Genomic DNA, 19,841 nt, shown 5'->3' on the forward strand with positions numbered 1-19,841 from the left:
GACTTTTTGACAGTTTACACAATTCAGTCTGAATCAGGTGTGGGATCTGCTATTTTTTTTTGAGATAATACTCAATCTGAGCAGTCAATCTAATCCTATATCTGAGCAGATTTCCCCTGAATGCATCACATACACTGCAGAGCTACACACATTATAGAGTTAGCTTTGGATCACATAAGAACTCACCAATACCAATGGTGTATTATATACACCGATTTACTAAGTGCACTACAGACTTTTTCAGCAATGAGATACACTACTTATCCAACCCTGTCCCAGATTCAGCAGATTATATACACTCTCTATGAAGGCAGACTCAATATCTGCTTCTGCCAGATCCCCAGCCACATCACGATTAGAGAAAACAATTTGCCAAATCAGCAGCCCTGAGAAATAATCTTGACCTGTCAGTCCTTAAATAGGATACAGACAAGTATTTTGTAATAAGTTACATTCTCAGCACAAGAATTGTGGCATTGGCAGGTAAAAAACAAACTTTATCAGATGAAGCCCGTAATCAAATTATGGCAGTCTGGTCTCTGTGCAGGGATCGTAAAGAGAAAGCTGTTCTTGCTCAGCTCTGCATAGGAGCTGAGCAAGAAATGTAGTCATCTGACACATTCCTTTCTACTAAGGGCTGATGACCCCTCTACGTGTGAGTATTGTGATATCATTTTATCCGTGAAGCATATTACAAGCAAATGTACAAATTTTAGAAATGCCATCTTACTGCTTTTAACCATCTGACAGCCTTAGCATTAGTAGAGGCATATGATGCAAGAAAGTAAGCTTATGCAGAATCAGCCAAAAAAAAAAAAAAAAAATCCCACTCCCATTTCACCCCTCCATTCGTTCTAAATACCTGTCCAGCTGAGCCTTAAATTTACTTAGGCTATCAACTTCCACAACAAGGGATGGAAGTCTGTTCCACCAAACCAACTACCTGCTGGCTAAAGGCAAATTTCCACACATCTATCCTATATCTGTCTTTCCTCAATTTGAATTTATGCCCTCTCAGGTGATTTTTCTGAGCAAGGGAAAGAATCCCATCGGCATTGAGCATACTCAAACAATTCAAGGCTTTATACACCTCTATCAGATCACCTCGCCGGTGCCTAGTCTCCAGACACTGTAATTTGCAACCCTTTGTTCCATTCACTAATCTTGTTGCCCTTCTCTGTACTCGTTCCAGCAGCTCTATATCCTTCTTGAAATGAGGCCTCCAGACCTGTATACAGTACTCAAGGTGTGGCCTGTCCATTGCCTTATACAAGGGAATAATCACCTCCTTATCCCTGCTAGAAAAATTCCTGTATATCATTGACAAGACAGCACGAACTCCTCTTGCAGCTCGTCTGCACTGCTCAGAAAACTTCATATCTGCCTGCACAATTACCCCCAAGTCCTTTTCATTCTCTACCACTGTCAGTATAGTACCACAGAGTTGATATGTTGCTCAGGAGTTACTGTTTCCCACATGTGGTACTTTACATTTGTCAATGTTAAACTTCATTTGCCACTTCTCAGCCCATCTGCTCAACCTTTCCAGATCCTGTTAGAGCAGCACAGCTTCAGTAGTGTCCTTAACAACCCTGCCAACTTTGTATCGTCTGCAAACTTGGACATTAAGCTTGATATACCATCATCAATACCATTTATAAATACAGAAAACAACAATGGACCCAACAGTGAACCCTGAGGGACTCCACTAATAAAATTAGTCCACGATGAGCAGTGTCCATTGATTACCACTCTGTCTTCTCCCCCTCAACCATCCATAGCAGCAATTTGCCTCCAATGCCACACTGCTCCAATTTGTGCAACAGTATCAAAAGCCTTTCTACGATCCAAATATATAATATCAAAATTATTCCCTGCATCCAGTTCTTTTGTGACTGCATCATAGTATCCAATCAAAACGGTCAGGCAAGACTTTCCCTTAAAAAAACCATACTGTGTCCAAGCTATAACTGAAGTCTTGTCTAGATGATCCTGCAGTACTTCTTTAACCAGTGCCTCCATTAATTTTCCTGGAACAGAAGCTAAACTCACAGGTCTATAATTACTTGTGTCAGCATTTGATCCTCCTTTGTGAATTGGGGTCACATTTGCACATCTCCAGTCTACGGGTACCTCCCCTGAGTCCAAGAAGCTCTCATAGTTATAGCTAAGGGTTTGCTTACTTCCTTTGCTGCCTCCTTTAATATAACTGGATAGATCCCATCCACCCCGGGTGCCTTTTTTATGTTTATCCTCAATAATTTCTCCTTCACTTTCCTCAGTTATTACAAAATCATCTAGTTCACTGCCAGAGTTTACTTCACCTCTGGCATTCCCCTTCCTCAATGACGCCTCATGTGTGAATGTAGATGCAAAATACTAGTTTAGTTTATTAGCCACCTAAGCAGGATCCTCAACTGTTGAACCATCAATATCCAGTGGACCAATCTGATTCATCCCTTTCCTTCTAGAGTTTACATAGGTAAAGAACTCTTTTCTGTTTTTCTTTGTATCCTTTGCCAATGATTTCTCATAATCTGCCTTTGCTTGCCTAATCTCCTTTGTGACTTGGTTACAGACCAGCTTATATCTATAATAGGCTTCCATGTCACCCATTAATTTATATGTATCCCATGCATTTTTCTTCTCCGCTATATGTCTCATTAGTTCATTTGACATCCATTTAGGCCTAAACCTTGAACGATATTTCTTAGTTGGTATGTAAAGCCTAGTAGCTTCCAAGGTAAGTTCTTTGAATGCTTCCCATTTTGAATTTGCTGTTGGTAACATCATCAGTTGGTCCTACTGTATAGAATTTAAATACTGTCTCAGACCATTGTAGTCGCCTTTACGAAAGCAAAAACCCTTCCCTTTACCCCTGATGGTAGTTACCTCTTTGAGTAAATCCCACTTCGGCACACTGTGATCACTGCTACCTGGTGCTTCCTTTATCTGCAGATCCTTAATGCATGAAGAATCGCTACTGATAATAAAATCAAGAGTATTACTCCCTCTAGTTGCCTCCCGAACATGCTGATGTAGAAAACAATCATCCAATAAATCCACAAAAGCCTTTTTAGTGTGTGAATGACCAACCCACAAATTCCAGTCAATATCTGGGAAATTAAAATCCCCCATTATAGGACTCTCTGATTTACTGGCCCACTATTTCCCTGTACAGTTTCTTATTATACTCATCAGAGTCATTAGGCCTATAGCACACTCCTACTCTCAATTTTGATCTCCCAATGCTTATGTCACACCAAAACTGACTCGACACTGCACTGTCCAGCGGTCGACTGGCTTCACTTCCTTGGATTTGATGTGTTTCTTAACTAATAGCATAACCTCTCCTCCCTTATATACACTCAGTCACACATAGAGGGTCATCAGCCCTTAGTGAAAAGGAATGTGTTGGATAACTGTGTCCTATTTTACAAGGTATTAATATTTATACATACATATAAAATAGGCAACCTATTTTTACTGTTATACTGCATTTTATTTATTGATGTATATGTATAAACCTTTGACAAGGTAACCTTTTAAAAAGGATACTAATATCCTAATCTTTTCTTAAATCTTAACATTGTACTGGCACATTATAACCATAGTCATTTTTGCACCATTAAAACCTAAATCAAACAAAATTAACCTAAATTGTACAGTTAAAATATTATTAAAATAAAATTACTGCAGAATTATAATAAAATATAAAACTAGAAAAATATAATATATAAAAAGAAGCTTTCAGAGACAGATATCTGTTTGTCACCTCTATTCAAAAAGCAACATGCCGCCCTTAAAAGGCTACAGAATTACAGACAAATCGCATAATCGAACATATAATCAATCACACTGTGAGAAGAAACGCTATCTGAAAAAGCTAAATTAAAACACCGAGAAACACAAACCTAACTGAAACGAAAAATCTACTAAGAAAAGTAATTTACCTTCAAGTTGTGCATACTGATAACAGAAACATCCAAATCTCATTTCTGTGCAGGCTTCAACTATTGGTTGGGTAGTACAGCAAAGAAACACATCCACTAGTCTACAATCTCTGGAACGGAATTGTTGGCAGGCCAAAAGAAAGCGACTCTCTTTGCAGTTCCTTAGAAATACACTGAAATAATATTTAATTAATTGTTACTTACATAAGGATAAATATCATATACTAAAAGAAATTCGCACATGAGATCTTTAATATAATTATCCCGTGCATTATGTCTTATAATAAACAGAAATTAAGTGAGAACAAAAAGGATCACTGAAATCAAATGTAACTACAAGTTGCATTACTGTACATTATGCACTGATTTGCTAATTACTTGGTAGGCTTGAGTGTTGAGAAATCTTTGGCAATTAATGTTGTGAAGATATATGAGATGATGGAATGCATTTGGAAACATTCTATCCATTTGCTCGAGTCTCAAGATGTCAGATTTGAACTGTTGTTGGTTTCTTAAATTTTCTCTGTTAGGAGCTGTTGTTATTATGTTGATTATATTTGATGAATTGCATGCAGAAGTTATCAATTTTACAAAAAGTATGACTCCACATTTGTTTATGATCTGTTGCAGAGGCTTTGCATTTAAGTTTTCATAAAGCTGTTGCCTGGATATTGTATGGAGAAAACCAAGTTTGATATTGAGCCATTTTAGAATCTAATACTCCAGGGTAAGAAATTTCTAGGCAGTTACTTGAGGGGCTTGAGACCAGATTTCAGAAGCATATGACAGTAGGAAAGATGAATCTTTGAACATGGTTTACAATTGTTTTTTTTTTCTATTTTGGATTGCTGCCATTTCCTGTTTGAAGATACACAAGTATTATTATGTTTATTTCTGAATTGGAAATACGCACATAAGGGAGTCAAGCGTTCCTGTGACCGAAGTGATCTTCGGTGACGGTGATATTGCAAAGATGGTTGTCACTGAAGAAGTGATAAAAAAAATACCACAAAACATTTCACCCCATTATGTACATATTTCCAATTCAGAAATAAACATAATAACACCAATGTAAGTTTTGAGTGTTTTATTACCTTCAAAACAGCCATTTTGCTTTTTTGAATTTTTTTTGAGCAATATGTAAATAGTGGGAATTAAAAGAAAGATTTTTGTCAAAAACTACTCCGCCTAGTTTTTACTTTAGTTTTTACAAAAGTTTAATTTCCATATGGACAAGCGATATTTAATTTCTATATGGACAAGTGATTTTTAATTTCTATGTGGTTTTATTGTTTCTGTAAGGAATAAGTTATCTGAGCAGATCTATTTGCATTGATAGTGAGATTGAGTTCTTTCAGAAGGGCAAGTTACTGTTCTGGATAAAGGATGTTGTTGTTGCTGTTCGGTTTTTAGGAGCATTAGCAACTAAGGCCATATTGCTCCGGGATATGCGGTGGTTTCCCTGACCTCTCCGCATCCTCCGTATTTGGTGGTGACGGGCTCGAACCCCGGTCTAATCAAGAAGCGTGTGTTAACTCTGCTGCTCCTTCCCACCTGGCTACGGAGGTGCCTCTGGATAAAGGAACAGCTGAGTAGAAGACAACAGAGTGGTTATTAATGAACACTGCTCTTCATGGACTAATGTTATTAGCGGAGTCCCCCAGGACTGGGCCTATTGTTTATTTCTAAATTTATTAATGACAGCAATGAAGGTATATTAATGTCTAAGTTTGCAGATGATACAAAGATGGGTAGGGAGGGTAATGACAGCAATCAGTGTGAGCTACTGCAACAAGTTCTAAAAAAATTAGGCAGACGGGTTGGGAAATGGCAGTTAAAGTTTAACACTGACAAATGCAAGGAACGGCATATGGGTAGCATAATCGCAGATTAACATACCAATTATGTGGTACCACACTCAGAGTAGTGGAAAATGAAAGAGACTTTGGGAATTATACAGCCAGATATGAAGTTCTCTGAGCAGTGCAGAGAGGCTTCCAGGTCAGCTCATCGGGTTTTGTCAATAATATATTATTATTATTATCATCCATATGGTGCAAGGAAGCCTGAAGCTTATGCTGCACCAGTCAAAAAAAAAAAATGAGTTACTGAGAGAGAGAGAGAGAGAGAGAGAGAGAGAGTCAAAATTTTGATTAACATATCCCCCCCCCCCCTTTGAAAACAGATTCTGCCTCTGAAGCAGAGAGGGATCATTTACTGCATACCCTGCCATGGCTGCGACACAAGCTACATCGGAGAGGCCATCCATCGTTTGGAAGACCAGCTGAGCAACCACCACACTGCTGTCACTAAAGCTGACTTTGCCCATTCAGCACTAGCTGCTCATTGTTGGCAGGAGGGACACGCTATCACATCCAAAGATGCCAAAATCATAGGCTTCTCTCATAATTGTCAAGATCCGCCATTGGCTGGAATCAGCACACATCAGTGTCACCGAAAGTACAATCAACAGGGACCGTGGCACCCGCATACATGCAATCTTTGAGCCTCTCATAGCATGAGCTCGGAAGCCACCTATGATGGCAGTCGCCCATCTCAACCGTTTCCTTTCCTTCTCCCCCCCCCTTGACACTCTCTCTCTCTCTCTCTCTCGTCACCATTTGCAACTACCCATAAACCATCTCTCCTCCTCCGTGACCTCGAATACTTACATACTTGAAGGTCAGCAAAACACATAAAAACAACCGCTTGCCAGTGCTCAATTAGTTGAAAAAGGCTACATACAGTAGCTGAAACCTCTATGTATGCTTCTTTATTTGTTGAATTTAATATATGTTATTTCTGGAATATCTGTGCCTTGTCAGTTTTTTATGTGTTACTGTGTGTACTCTCTCACTTACTAATTAAGTTCATTTCACTTGATCGGTGCAAGCAAGAAATTATTATACATCCAAATCCCGACCTCAGAGGATTCTTCAGTCAAGAAGATGCTCAGGAAACAGTTTGAAGAAATGCAGAATAACTTCCCCTTCAATGAGTTCCACACCAGAACACCTGCTATTACGAATTTTGTTAACAGCTAAATTAAGATCTTCCATTGAAAAAGGTTAATCTTGAATATCGTTAACATAATCTAACCAATCAGTACTATCACAATGCTATCACTAGTTATGAAGAAGCAAAACTAGTTACCTTGGTGTTGTGAAGGTATTCACAATATGATATATAATCAAAACAATGCCAATTTAACTTAACTACTTTGGTAGCTAGCTATGTTAATTGATGCTTTCGCACTTTATATTGTTAAGTTATACTTCACAATATAAAATTATATTGTGAAGTATAACTTCACAATATAATTTTAATGAACAAGACTTGATATGGCTTGTTCATTAAAAAAATTTAACAAAGGTGAAATTTGTGTCTTGAAATTATTTTTCTACTCTTCAGCCACGGTGGTGACTATGGCCATGCCTTCATATTCTTAAACTGTTCAACTAACATTTTATAAAACAGACATAGTTATTAGATGCTGTGCACTGCTTATTTTCCAACAGGATGTCTTTCTGTAATGAGATACTAAGCTTGTCCAGAACTAAAAAGTTACTCACTTTTGGCATTATAAGACTTTCCAGGTACAATTCTAGGCAACCGGCATGATTAGCCTCAATTTAATTTAATTTTATTGTAAAGACAGTAATATGCACTAAGTCTCTAAGAATAAGAATGTGGAGGACCGAGATATTTAAATTTATGTGTTGTGTAGCCACTGCCAATATCTCTTTGCATTAATTTCCTGATAACAAAAAAACTGAAGGTCAACCACAGAATATAAACTGTTGGGATTTATGTTAAATCCCAACAGTCCAACATCCAACAGAAGCAAAAAAAAAAAAAAAAACAATTCCAGAAATCTTAAAAAGGGTCGTCCAGCAGACAGCATATGCCAGTAGCTGCACAGTTCTATGCTAGAAGAAAGGATAGAAATTATATTGTCATTCACAAACGTATTAGAGATAAGACAACCACGAATTAGAATTATTGAAATTATATTCAAAACTTACCTGCCTTTCGTAGGGCCAAGGAAAACATTGCAATTTATACAATCATCTACTGTTACAGTATTGATATAATCAAAGATGTATATGTTGCAGTTCTATAAAATAAATAAAAATACTAACTATAACAAAATATGTAAAAGACCAGATGCTACTACTGCTGCAAATAATCAAGATTTAGAACAAATTAATAAATTATATCAGGATATGCATCATCTAAATTCTGATTAGCAATTCAAAAATACATTTTTTATCCTACAGAATATGATCTTAATGTGATGGTACATGCATGGAGCACAAGATGAATCCAACATATTTTATATCATTTTTCCCAAGTAAAAATGTCCTAGATTACTGAAACCTTAAGTATCTCCAAGTTAAACTATGATATTTGATTTTGATTAACAACAGCGTACATTCATCTGATGTCACAATGAAGAAACGTGCAGTCGGAAGTACATATTTGTAAATAGGAAGCAATGTAAAGTGTTCTGTGCCTGGTATCTGCTCATACAGAGGATGGAAAATAAATGATTATTTATGGAAACATCAATGATAATAAATTATGGCCTAATTAAAAACACAGTGCAACTTTAGACATTCATCCTATTAGTGCCTTGGCACTAATAGGATGAATGTCTTGGCACCAATGACATCATTGCTAAATAATCCTAGAATTTTTGAAAGATACAATGATTTTATTCATCTAATTTATCCTATTATTTGAAAGCCAATCAAGCAACAAATTGTCAAACCATGTACAAAAATTCCAAGGGTTTTTCATTTAAAACTGCAGCAGTCCTGCTTTGCTTTACAACAAATGATCTAAGGCAGTTATCTTCTGGATCTGTGATATATGATGCTCACATTCCAGTGGTTATAGAAACTTATTTTCTGCTCTTATGTTCCTATGGAGAGAAAATAGCACAACATACAATCTGAGCAACTGTTTTACTTTTCTTTGTTTGCTCATAGCTACCTTACTGAAAATGTTCCTTGAAAGACTGACAAGTGAATTTTCTAAAAAAGGATCCGAGCGACATAAAGAAAAAAAAATTAATTAAAAAATATTACAGTATCATAGTTATATTTCATTTTTATAATTCCTAATATTCTTTGCCTAACTGATTCTTGCATTGCTCCTATTGGGATATAAAATAAAATAGAAGAGGCCTGTGGCACTGGGTTCCATGGATACGAAATAATAATTCATTATAACGAATCTCTTATATAACGAATCTCTTCCTCAGCTGTAGGAGTACAAACATACATAAATATAAAACATTATGAATGGAATGTGCAGAGCATGGTCATGTTAAGTAAAAAGAGAACGTGCACAAGGATGCACGAATGCTGAATCATTTACTACGTAGAATTAGGTGATTGTTGCCCGGGTGCTTCAGATCGCATTTCTAGGATCTTACGCAGGTACTGTATAAAGGGCCTGCAACTTCCTGGTAGAGGTTTGTGATCTCTTGTCTCGAGGGTGAAGACACTTGTCCCCCTCTTTTATGTAGCCGTGCTATATACCGCATCACATGCTGACTGTGGCAGCTTCTATGTGGGAGAACCGCCGGAAGGCTCCAGGACTGCCTCACAGAACATGAAAGAGCCATTCGGCTAGGTGACTCTACACTCTGCAGCACAGAACATTTCTGATCAATGCAACATGAACTCAATCCCACTCATGATACTGAGGTGTTGACCGACCAGCCGCTACTATCACCAGCTGTGGTTAGAATCACTATACATATCTAGTTGTCATAACATTTTAAACCGCAATAGAGGTGTACGACTACACCCAATCTTGGAGTCAAATGATCTAAGGCAGTTATCTTCTGGATAACTGTAGTGTTACAACGTGACAAATGCTGGTAGTCAGTCCCATATATGCACCCTGTACCAGCAACAATCACCTAATTCAACAGCAGTAAATGATTCAGCATTCATGCATCCTCGTGCATGTTCTCTTTTTACTTAACATGACCATTATCTGCACATTCCATTCATAACGTTTTATATTTATATACGTACGTACTCCTATGACTGAGGAATAGATTCATTATCTCGAAAGCTCATACTGGATGTACTGAATTATTATTTCTTATCTATTGGGATATGTTAGGAGTGGGAAAGGAAAAGCTGTGTTACAGTTAATAAGAACACAAGCACATATATACTTCCTTATATACTAACGCTAGGAGCACAGTAAATAAATTTGATGAATCTTATGTACTGGTTAAGTCACCAAATACAGACATTAGGAATAACAGAAACATGGTGTCAAAGCCTGATGTAGCCTCATGATCAGCACAGCAGTACCTTTGACTGAATTGAATCTGTGATCACAATCTACAAATAATTACGAGAAATCTTTGGCAAAAGATGCAAAGAAAAACAGCAAAGAGTTCTTTACTTATGTAAACTTTAGAAGGAAAGGGATGAATCAGATTGGACCACTGAACATAGATGGGTTGACTATTGATGATCATGTTCAGGTAGCTGATAAACTGAATGAGTATTTTGCATCTACATTCACACATGAGGGGAATGCCAGAAGTTTATCAAACTCTAACAGGGAGCTAAGTGATTTTGTAATAATTGAGAGCAAAGTGGAGGAGAAATTGTTGAAATTAAATATAAGGAAGGCACCTGGGGTAGATGGGATCTATCCAGTTATATTAAAGGATGCAGCAAAGGAAGTAAGCAAACCCTTAGCCATAATTATAAGAGCTTCCTTGGACTCAGGGGAGGTCCCCATGGACTGGAGGCATGCAAATGTATCACAATTCACAAAGGAGTTCAGAAGGTGACAAAAGTAACTATAGACCTGTTAGTTTAACTTGTGTTCCAGGGAAAATAATGGAGCCACTGGTTAAAGAAGCATTGCAGGATCATCTAGACAAGACTGCAGTAATAGTTAAGGCACAGCAGGGGTTTGTTAAAGGGAGGTCTTGTCTGACCAATTTGATTGGATACTATGATGTGGTCACAAAGGAACTGAATGGCAAAAATAATTTTGATATCATATGCTTGGATTTCAGGAAAGCTTTTGATACTGTTGCACAAATTGGAGAGGTATGGCATTAAGGGTAAGTGCTCTACAATGGATAAAGGGATGGTTGAGTGGGAGACGACAGAAAGTGGTAATCAATGGACACTGCTCTTAGTGGACATAGGTTATTAGTGGAGTTCCTCAGGGTTTGGTGCTGGGCCCATTGTTGTTTTGTGTATTCATCAATGATATTGATGAAGGTATATCAGGATTAATGTCTAAGTTTGCAGACGATACAAAGGTTGGTAGGGTTGTTAACGACAGTAAAGACTGTATGCTACTCCAACTGGATCTAGATAAGTTGGGCAAATGGGCTGAGAAGTGGCAACTGTAGTTTAACATTGACAAATGCGAAGTACTGCCTATGGGTAGCAATAACCCAAGAGAAACGTACCATGTGTGGTACTACACTCAGGGAAGTGGAAAGTGAAAAAGACCTGGAGGTAATTGTGCAGTGAAATATGAAATTTATTGAGTATTGCAGACGGCCTGCCAGGGCAGGTCATGGAGTCTTGCCAATGATATACAGTAGATTCTCGATTTTCCGGGATAAATGGTAAAAAACAAATCCCGGATAATCGATTTCCGGTTAATCCAAAAATACAAAAGTCCCCGACATACGTAAGAGATATGTTCCAGGACTTCTTACATCGTCGAGTTTTATGTAACTCGGGAATGACTAATAACATATTGCTACTATATTATTATTGATAAATCTGAACTCCGCGCAATACTTGTTAATGTTTGGTCATTTTCATACATCCTTATTAGTTTAATTTTTTGATCCAAATCGATGGCTTTCCTTTTGTTAGTAGATTTACTAGTAGCACTGTCACTTATTCTCTTAGTCGGTACCACGATAACAGTCAAAATGAAATTTTCTGAAAAGAATTTCACAGGGTTAAGGGGGAAACACACTATTATCACCTCACACAAACTCACATTTTACTAAAGCACATTTCTGTAGGTCACTGAATTTAAACAATTTACACCTTCCGGGTTACTGGGCTTTTTTTGTTCATGCATCTAATTATAAATGGGTAGTAAACTCAATCCTATTGCAATAATACCGATAGTTGCAATTGTGTGGGTTTTTACGTTATTATGGTGAAATATGTCCCCTTCACTGAAATCTTCAGTCATATATAAAAAAAAAAAAGAATCATAAATAAATTGTAAGAATCTTCTCTTCCTTCCTATTTTTTTGCTTGTTACTCCATGTCTCACTTGTGCAATTTGTGCGTGCCGTGATCGTCGTTATTGATTGCTTATTTTATTTATTTATTATTTTTGTTTTAAAATTTTACAATCCTAAAAAAAAAAATTGGGCGAAAAAAAATTTATGTAAATCCGTAGTTGCATAAGTCAGTGACTTACCGTATCGAAAAATGTTCAGCAACCTATGTAAAAAATATGGCGATATATAAAAAACGAAAAAACTTACCACGTACTACTTGCGTGTCCAATACGATGTGTCCCTTTATTTTTTGCGATGTCGATTTTAAGTCTAACAGCTTTCCTATATTTTTTTACAATGTCGATTTTAAATCTTCCCTTTATTTTTTACGATGTTGCATATGGTTTGGTCATCAACATTATAATGGTTCTTTAGAGATTTAACGGATGCACTGTTTTCAAACTTTTCAATAATTTCAAGTTTTTGTTTAACTGAAAACGCAACTCTTTTGCATTTACCCATCATTTTTGCGATTTATAAACAAAAAAAAATTACTATAAAAAAAATTCTGACATCCCTGACATAAATAACGAAACAAAATTTGTCCTTTTGTGCTGCAACGGAACATAATCGACGCGACGACGCAGTAAAACAAACTAAACATTTGGTCTCTCTCTTTTCTTCTTTTTTTTGAGCTGCAGATGTGAAGACAGCGGGGATTGCAAGATAATAGGCACACTAATCTCCCAATGACAACTTATAATGCCGCTTGTCACTTATTTACAACTTGCAAAATATCTGTTTATGCCTATTCTAGTTATTACTTGAATTTTATGATTTCTAGTTTATTTTTTTTATTTGGAGTATTGAAGTGTCCCAGTTAATCGAGAGTCTGCTGTATAGGAATTTTTCTAGCAGGGACAGGGAGGTGGTTATCTCGTTGTATGAGGCAATGATCAGACCACACCTAGAGTACTGTTTTTTTTTTTTTTTTTGATTTGGTAGTTGTTGGCGCATCGGCTTCTGTGGCCATATTGCACCTCCCAAGGTTTTTGCAGTACTTTGATCCAAGCCCGAGGCGGGAATCGAACCCACGACCTTTGGGTTGCCGGACAGGTACTTTACCCACTCGGCTAGCCCGGTCGGCTCTAGAGTACTGTGTAGAGGTCTGGAGGCCTCATTTTAGGAAGGATGTAGAGTTGCTAGAAAGAGCAAAGAAGGGCAACAAGATTGGTGAGAGGAACAAAGTGGTGCTCTTACCAAGAAAGGCTTAAGTTCTCAAATTGCAGTGCCTGGAGAGTAGGCACCTGCGCGGTGATCTGAATTAGGTGTATAAGACCTTGAATGGGTTGAGAAAGCTGAATGCTGATGGGATTCTTCCTCTTGCTCAGATTAAGAACCTGAGGGGGCATAGATTCAAATTGAGGAAAGACAGTTGTAGAATAGATGTGTGGAAGTTTGCCTTTAGCCAGCAGGTGGTTGATTGGTGGAACAGACTTGCATCTTTTTTTGTGGAAGTTGACAGCCTAAATAAATTTAAGGCTGAGCTGGACAGACATCTGGAATGAATGGAGGGGTGAAATGGGAGGGTTATTTATTATTATTATTTTTTTTTGGCTGTATACGCTTGCTTTCTTGCATTGTATGCCTCTGCTAGTGCTAATATTTTTGGATTTGCTGGATCTGAATGAAACTGCATCAGATTACTTTTTTGGAAGCTGCTAAGTGGAACTTTCTTAAAAATTGTTTTTTTTTAGTGTGGTTGTTTTTTTCTTTTTTTGTGTTTACTTGATAAAGTTTGTGAATTTTTTCTTTACTTCACCTTAAAAATTGTTTAAAAAAAATCATAGTCGACTTCTGCAACTCTGTTATTGTATCAATATAAGAATGATATAAACAATACTATATTTTTTATATGTAATTCTGTAAATGTATAATTTTTTTATTCAATCTATAAATTAAACATTTATTGCAATACAAACATGATTTTACAGTGTAATTATTACAAAATGCATAATGTAACTTAAAATAGTATAGTTTTACTGCTGTAAAATGCTAATACTAAAAAAAAGCTGGTATTAGTGGAGTGTTATTATTTTTATGTGGCTCAGTTCATGTGATGTTTTTAAATTAAACTTGGACTAAAATCTTGTCTCAGACTACAGCAGCAAAGCAAAAAGCTGAAAGTAGCAGGAATGCTTTGGGTTGGGAAGAACTGCCCTTGTCCTTTGGAAGTTCTCCTTACTTACTTACTCCACGGCGCTACGGTCCTTGTAGAACCTTGGCCTCCTCAACGATTTTTCTCCAGCTGTCTCTTTCCCTAGCCATTGTTCTCCATCGTCTCACCCTAAGCTGTTGTAGGTCGTTCTCTATGTCGTCCACCCACCTCCTTCTCGGTCTTCCTCTCATTCTTCTTCCTCCCGGTTGCCCTTCCATTGCTTTCCACGGCCATCTGTTTTCCTCCATTTGTATCACATGGCCTGCCCATCTAAGTCTTGAGCTCTTTATCACTGACACTATATCTGGTTCTCCATACAGTTCCTTCAGCTCTTGGTTTGTCCTTATTTTCCACTCTTCCCCGACTTTTACAGGGCCAAAGATTTTCCTTAATATCTTCCTTTCCCACACATTTAAATATTTTTCGTCCTTTTTATCACGCACCCATGTTTCACTAGCATAAGTCACGATAGGTCGTACCACTGTTTTATAAAACACTAATTTCGTTCTTCTAGAGAGCAGCTTTGATCGAAAGTTGCAGGGAAAAGTAGCATCTATTACCATGAAAGTTCTCCTGCAAATCAGAATTATATCATGTATGGCACACTTGTTCCCTTCTGGCAAAGCTATCTCTTGTAGGGCATGATACAGCCATAGGGAATGCCTTTGTTTGTTCACTACAAAAAACATGAGGAAGTTAAGTACAAATTCAGAGTTCTGATGAGCTTATATGAGGGTCTGAAGAATAGGGTTGATGCTCTCAAAGGATTAAAAGAGAGTGACTCATCCCAGTGCTACCCAGCCCAATGCTAGAGCCCATGCTCCAGAATTAGACAACACCATAACATAATTGACAGGAAGCAGCTACAGTTGGTGACTTGACTGTCAAGTAAATGGGGAAATATACCATGCAAAAAAGATATGTGGATTAGGATGGCATGTTTTCTGGGGCAAAAGCTGACGACACTGTATAGAAGATGTCATCTTTTAAGGGCAAATATTTTAGAGAACATGTTGGTACTAACAATAACAGTAAGAGATCTAAAGAAGTACAAGACAATGTTGAGAAAAAATCACGAGTTAGGAATGAAATAGAAAATGTCTGTAATTCTGCCCAGACAGAAAGGAATACACAATGAGGACTTTGTCAATAAATTCGGCCCTGGAGAGACCATGCAAGGTTCATGCAGTAGAATTTTTCTCAGTGAGGCCTGTGCTTGTTAACAGGAAAGACTGTTTTTACAAGGATGGGATATACTTAAATAGAACAGGCACAAAAATATCTGTTGATGCTATTGAGGCAGTGTTAGCTGGGTCTTAAACTGCATGTTCCAAGCAGTGCAAGAACGCACTGCTTGGAACATACAGCAGTCTGGAAAGAAATGTCAACAATTTCAAGGCTCGCTGCAGATCTCCAGGGAACAAACAAATACCTAGGCTTTGTTAGGGTTACCAAGAGGGAAAACAGCTACAAATATACTTGAGTATATGCTAATGTTTGGAGCATAGTAAATAAATTGATGACCTTGATGTACTGGTCAGGTCATTAAATGCGACGTTGTGCAAATGTCGCAGATGGATATCAATTGGCACAAGGGATGCGAATTTGAATATGGGAGTACATTGAGTGCAATGCTTATTTAGAAAATTCCATACATCGATCAGGATTATCCTCTCTCAGTACTTGAAGAACTGTCTTTAAGGATAGCACAGATTTCTTTCTCTTCAAGATGCAGTGAATACTGGATTTGATATCTCATGTTTCCGAATACATTGGACAGAACTGTGTTCACGATTAATGCAAACCTTCAAGCACTGCTGTCATTGTTGCTTCATCAGAAACTAGTGAAAGGTCCACTGCATTCTTTATCTAACATTGACCTTATTTCCTTGAATTTTGCCAACAACTCTCAAACATGAATGGGTAATTGGGGACCATTCTAGATGATGTGCACTCATTGCAAAAAAAAAAAAAAAAAAAACAATCAGAGTGCCATAGTGCGAATTTTAGTATTCCTCATTATGGGCTGGGCCCCTAATCTGCATCACTGACTGAGTGAGAGCTGGAGAAGCTAGGAATAAAAATATCAGATAACAAGTAACCTCTTATTGTTGGAAAATTCTAAACTTTTGTATTTCAAGTGCATAACCCTACATATGCACTATTTGAAACCAATGATGTTTATAACATTTGATTTTTTTTTTTTTCCAGGTTAGGAAGAAACCTCAAGACCAATATTAATTTAATTCAAGAGATAAACAGAGAATTAATTAGAAAAGTTTTTCATTGGAGCAGGATACAATACTAGCAATCAGCTTATCATTCCCTTATCTTAGCTTTACTGCATACCAAATACAGTATTCTGAACTGTCATTTAACTACAGATAAATATATACACCGGTATTCAAAGAAAGTGCATCACCCCTAAAAATTGTAATTGTCATCTGAATTGTCGACACAAACAAGGAATGACTGCAGGAGTCGCAGTCATTCCTTGACTGTGTCAGGATTGCGAGTTATGTGCAGTTGACGCAGGAAGAAAGAGTGCTATTGTTGCTTTATGTGAGGAAGGATGTTCTTCCCGTCATATTGCTTATAGAGTGTCTTGTAATCAGTCGACAGTGGGTAGATTTCTTTCCAAACTCAAGAATACTGGTTCTGCTGATAGGAAAAAAGAAATTGGATGCACACGAGTCTACACCCAAACAGGACTACATTTTGAAGCGTATATGCCTTAAAAACTATAAAGCTTCTTCGTCTGAGCTGAAAAGAGAATGGGAAGAACATACAGGAGTGGTAGCAAGTGCAGTAACAGTCAGAAGATGCCTCTTCAAAAATGGACTTGTAGCTCTTCATCCTAAGAAAAAGCCCCTCCTCACACAAAAAATGAAAAAAGGCATGATTAATTTGGTGTAAGCAGCATGTCAAACTAGCTTCCATTGCTCAAGCAATGGAAGTCAGTTATTTTCTTGGATAAGAAGAAAGTCAACCTGCATGGCTCTGATGATCCATCAGACGTGGTGAAGAATACCATCCAGACTGTGTGGAGTCTACAGTGAAATTCCCTACCAGTCAAATGATATGGGGGTGCATTTCATATCGCGGAGTAGGTAACCTGCAGTTTATAAAAGGTTCTGTAAATGCCAATGGATACCTTGCTATATTGGAAGGCAAATTGCTGCCAACCATTAGAGACCATTCCAACCTACCAAGTAACTGCATCTTTCAGGTTATTTGGTTTTTGGTTTTTTTTTTTTTTTTTTTTAGGAGCATTAACAACTAAGGCCATATTGCTCCAGGGATATGTGGTGGTCATTCCCTGACCTTTCTGCATCCTCCATATTTGGTGGTCATGGGCTCGAACCCCGGTCTAATCAAGAAGCGTGCTACGCACTGCTGCTCCTGCCCACCTGGCTATGGAGGTGCCACATCTTTCAGGACAACTCTGCTCCTTGTCATTGGGTGAAAAGTATAAGTGGGTACTTCTGTAGTTAATTTAGCTACATTTCTGCATTAGAGATTCCACAGTAATGTGTTTACATTTATTACAGGTGAAAAATGGTTGGAAGAACGGTCCATTACAACTTTTAGCTGGCCAGGAAACAGCCTGGACCTGAATCCTATAGAGAACTGTTTGCATCGTGCAGAATCTGCAGTTGCCAGAAAGAAACCAAAGACCCTTCGTGAACTTGAGGCAGCCATAATTCAGGTTTGGAACCATGAACTATCAGTTGATTATTTTCAGAAATTGATCTTATCAATGCCTCGACAGTGTGCTGCTGTCATCAGGGCCAGAGGCAGGTCAACTAAATATTAGTTTGCACCTGGTGAATTTTTTTTATTTTGTTTTCCATTTAAGATAATAAACTGAAGCAAAGAAATTGAGGGCTTCTTCTTTTTTTTTTTTTTTTTTGTGAGTTGTTGGTGCATCGGCTTCTGTGGCCATAATGCACTTCCCAAGGTTTTTGCACTACTCTGATCCAAGCCCGAGGTGGGATTCGAACCTGTGATCTTTGGGGTGCCAGGCAAGCACTTTACCCACCTGGCTAGCCCGGTCGGCTTTGTGGGCTTCTGATAACATTTCAGCCATAATTGTCGTGTTAACCAAAACTGTTGTATTAAAGGTTGCAAATGCTCATTTTGGAATATTTTGGGAGCACTTGTCAATGCCTTAACTATTAATAAATATCTTTTGTTTATAATTCTATTTGTGATGCTAGTCATTAATGTGACATACCATTGCAAAAAAAAGGTTAGAAATGTGAAATTTCTAGGTAATGCACATTCTTTGAACACCAGCGTGTGTGTGTGTGTGTGTGTGTGTGTGTACACACACACACACACACACACACATATAAAAGCAACTGTAGTTCAAAATTGAAGTTTTACTAAGAGTTTCTATTCACACCACTTATGAAATAGCATACATTTTCCTAATGCAAAAATTTTTTCAATACATGATCCTCCATGTATGTAATAGCATTTGCTGCTCTCTACAGAAATTTTTCATAAGTGCAACTAATACTTCTTTATTAATGTTATCTGCAGAACTGCAGTTTCAGTTTTCAGTTTGTCAACTGAATACACATTATTCCAAAATATGTTGTCTTAAAAAATCCACTGTAAGAAATAATCACACTGATTCCATTGATTCCTGATGATCACTGTGGTCAGAGCCTAATGTTTGAGATATTGAGGGTTTCATATTGCCCACATCATGAAACTGTTCACTAAGGTTATCAAGACCCCCCTCCCATTATCTTAATTCTTAATTGCAAATTTTACATTATTCTTTATTTTGTATTATTATTATTCTTAATTACAAATTTTACATTATTTACCTGTTTACAACCAGGATGCTGAGAGCCATTTTACAGATGTTCCAAGATTATAAGTAATTGATTCCTGTATAAGTACATTTTTTTTCAAGCATTCTAATGCAGTTTATTTGTTAACATAGACACTAGTCTCTTCAAACTTTTAATCAACCTGTTAATTGGAGATCTGCCTGGGCATATTCTGCTTCTAGTTTCATAAAACAAGTTTCATAGAAACACTACTAGTTTCAATAGAAACACTACTAGTTTCATAAAACATTTTCACACAAAACACATACTGCTCAAACAGTGCACATGATTTCACTCATGGATATTTATGCAAGCTGGTACTAAAGACTAATAATAAATCCCCAAATTTTAAATTCTGGGACACCAAATTAGTTATTGCAATTGAAATACCTAAATGAACATACACAAAAATACATAAATGAACATATACAAAACTAAAGCAGTTTTTTTGATGACCAGTAATTTTCTTTCACTGATCTAAAAATGAATTTGTTATTCTTGAACTTCAACAGCAGTCAAGAATTGCTGCATTGTGAAAATAACCTGTTTCACAATGAAAAAAAAATTTTCAC

The 19,841-nt window shown here is 37.2% G+C and overlaps 1 protein-coding gene across 1 annotated transcript in view; it reads right to left on the minus strand.

The window, feature by feature from the left end:
• Window positions 1-19,841, minus strand: part of LOC150087061 (protein XRP2-like) — a 104,753-nt gene that overhangs the window by 60,682 nt on the left and 24,230 nt on the right. Inside the window, exons 3-4 of the mRNA XM_090371788.1 lie at window positions 7,979-8,070; window positions 3,954-4,126 (exon numbers count right to left, since the gene is read on the minus strand). Coding sequence (XP_090227914.1) covers window positions 3,954-4,126; window positions 7,979-8,070 — 265 coding nt within the window. The remainder of the gene's footprint in view (window positions 1-3,953; window positions 4,127-7,978; window positions 8,071-19,841) is intronic.

Source organism: Mastigoproctus giganteus, chromosome 4 (assembly GCF_048544385.1).
Source record: "Mastigoproctus giganteus isolate SK-2022 chromosome 4, ASM4854438v1, whole genome shotgun sequence".
Classification (NCBI taxonomy): Eukaryota; Metazoa; Arthropoda; class Arachnida; order Uropygi; family Thelyphonidae; genus Mastigoproctus; species Mastigoproctus giganteus.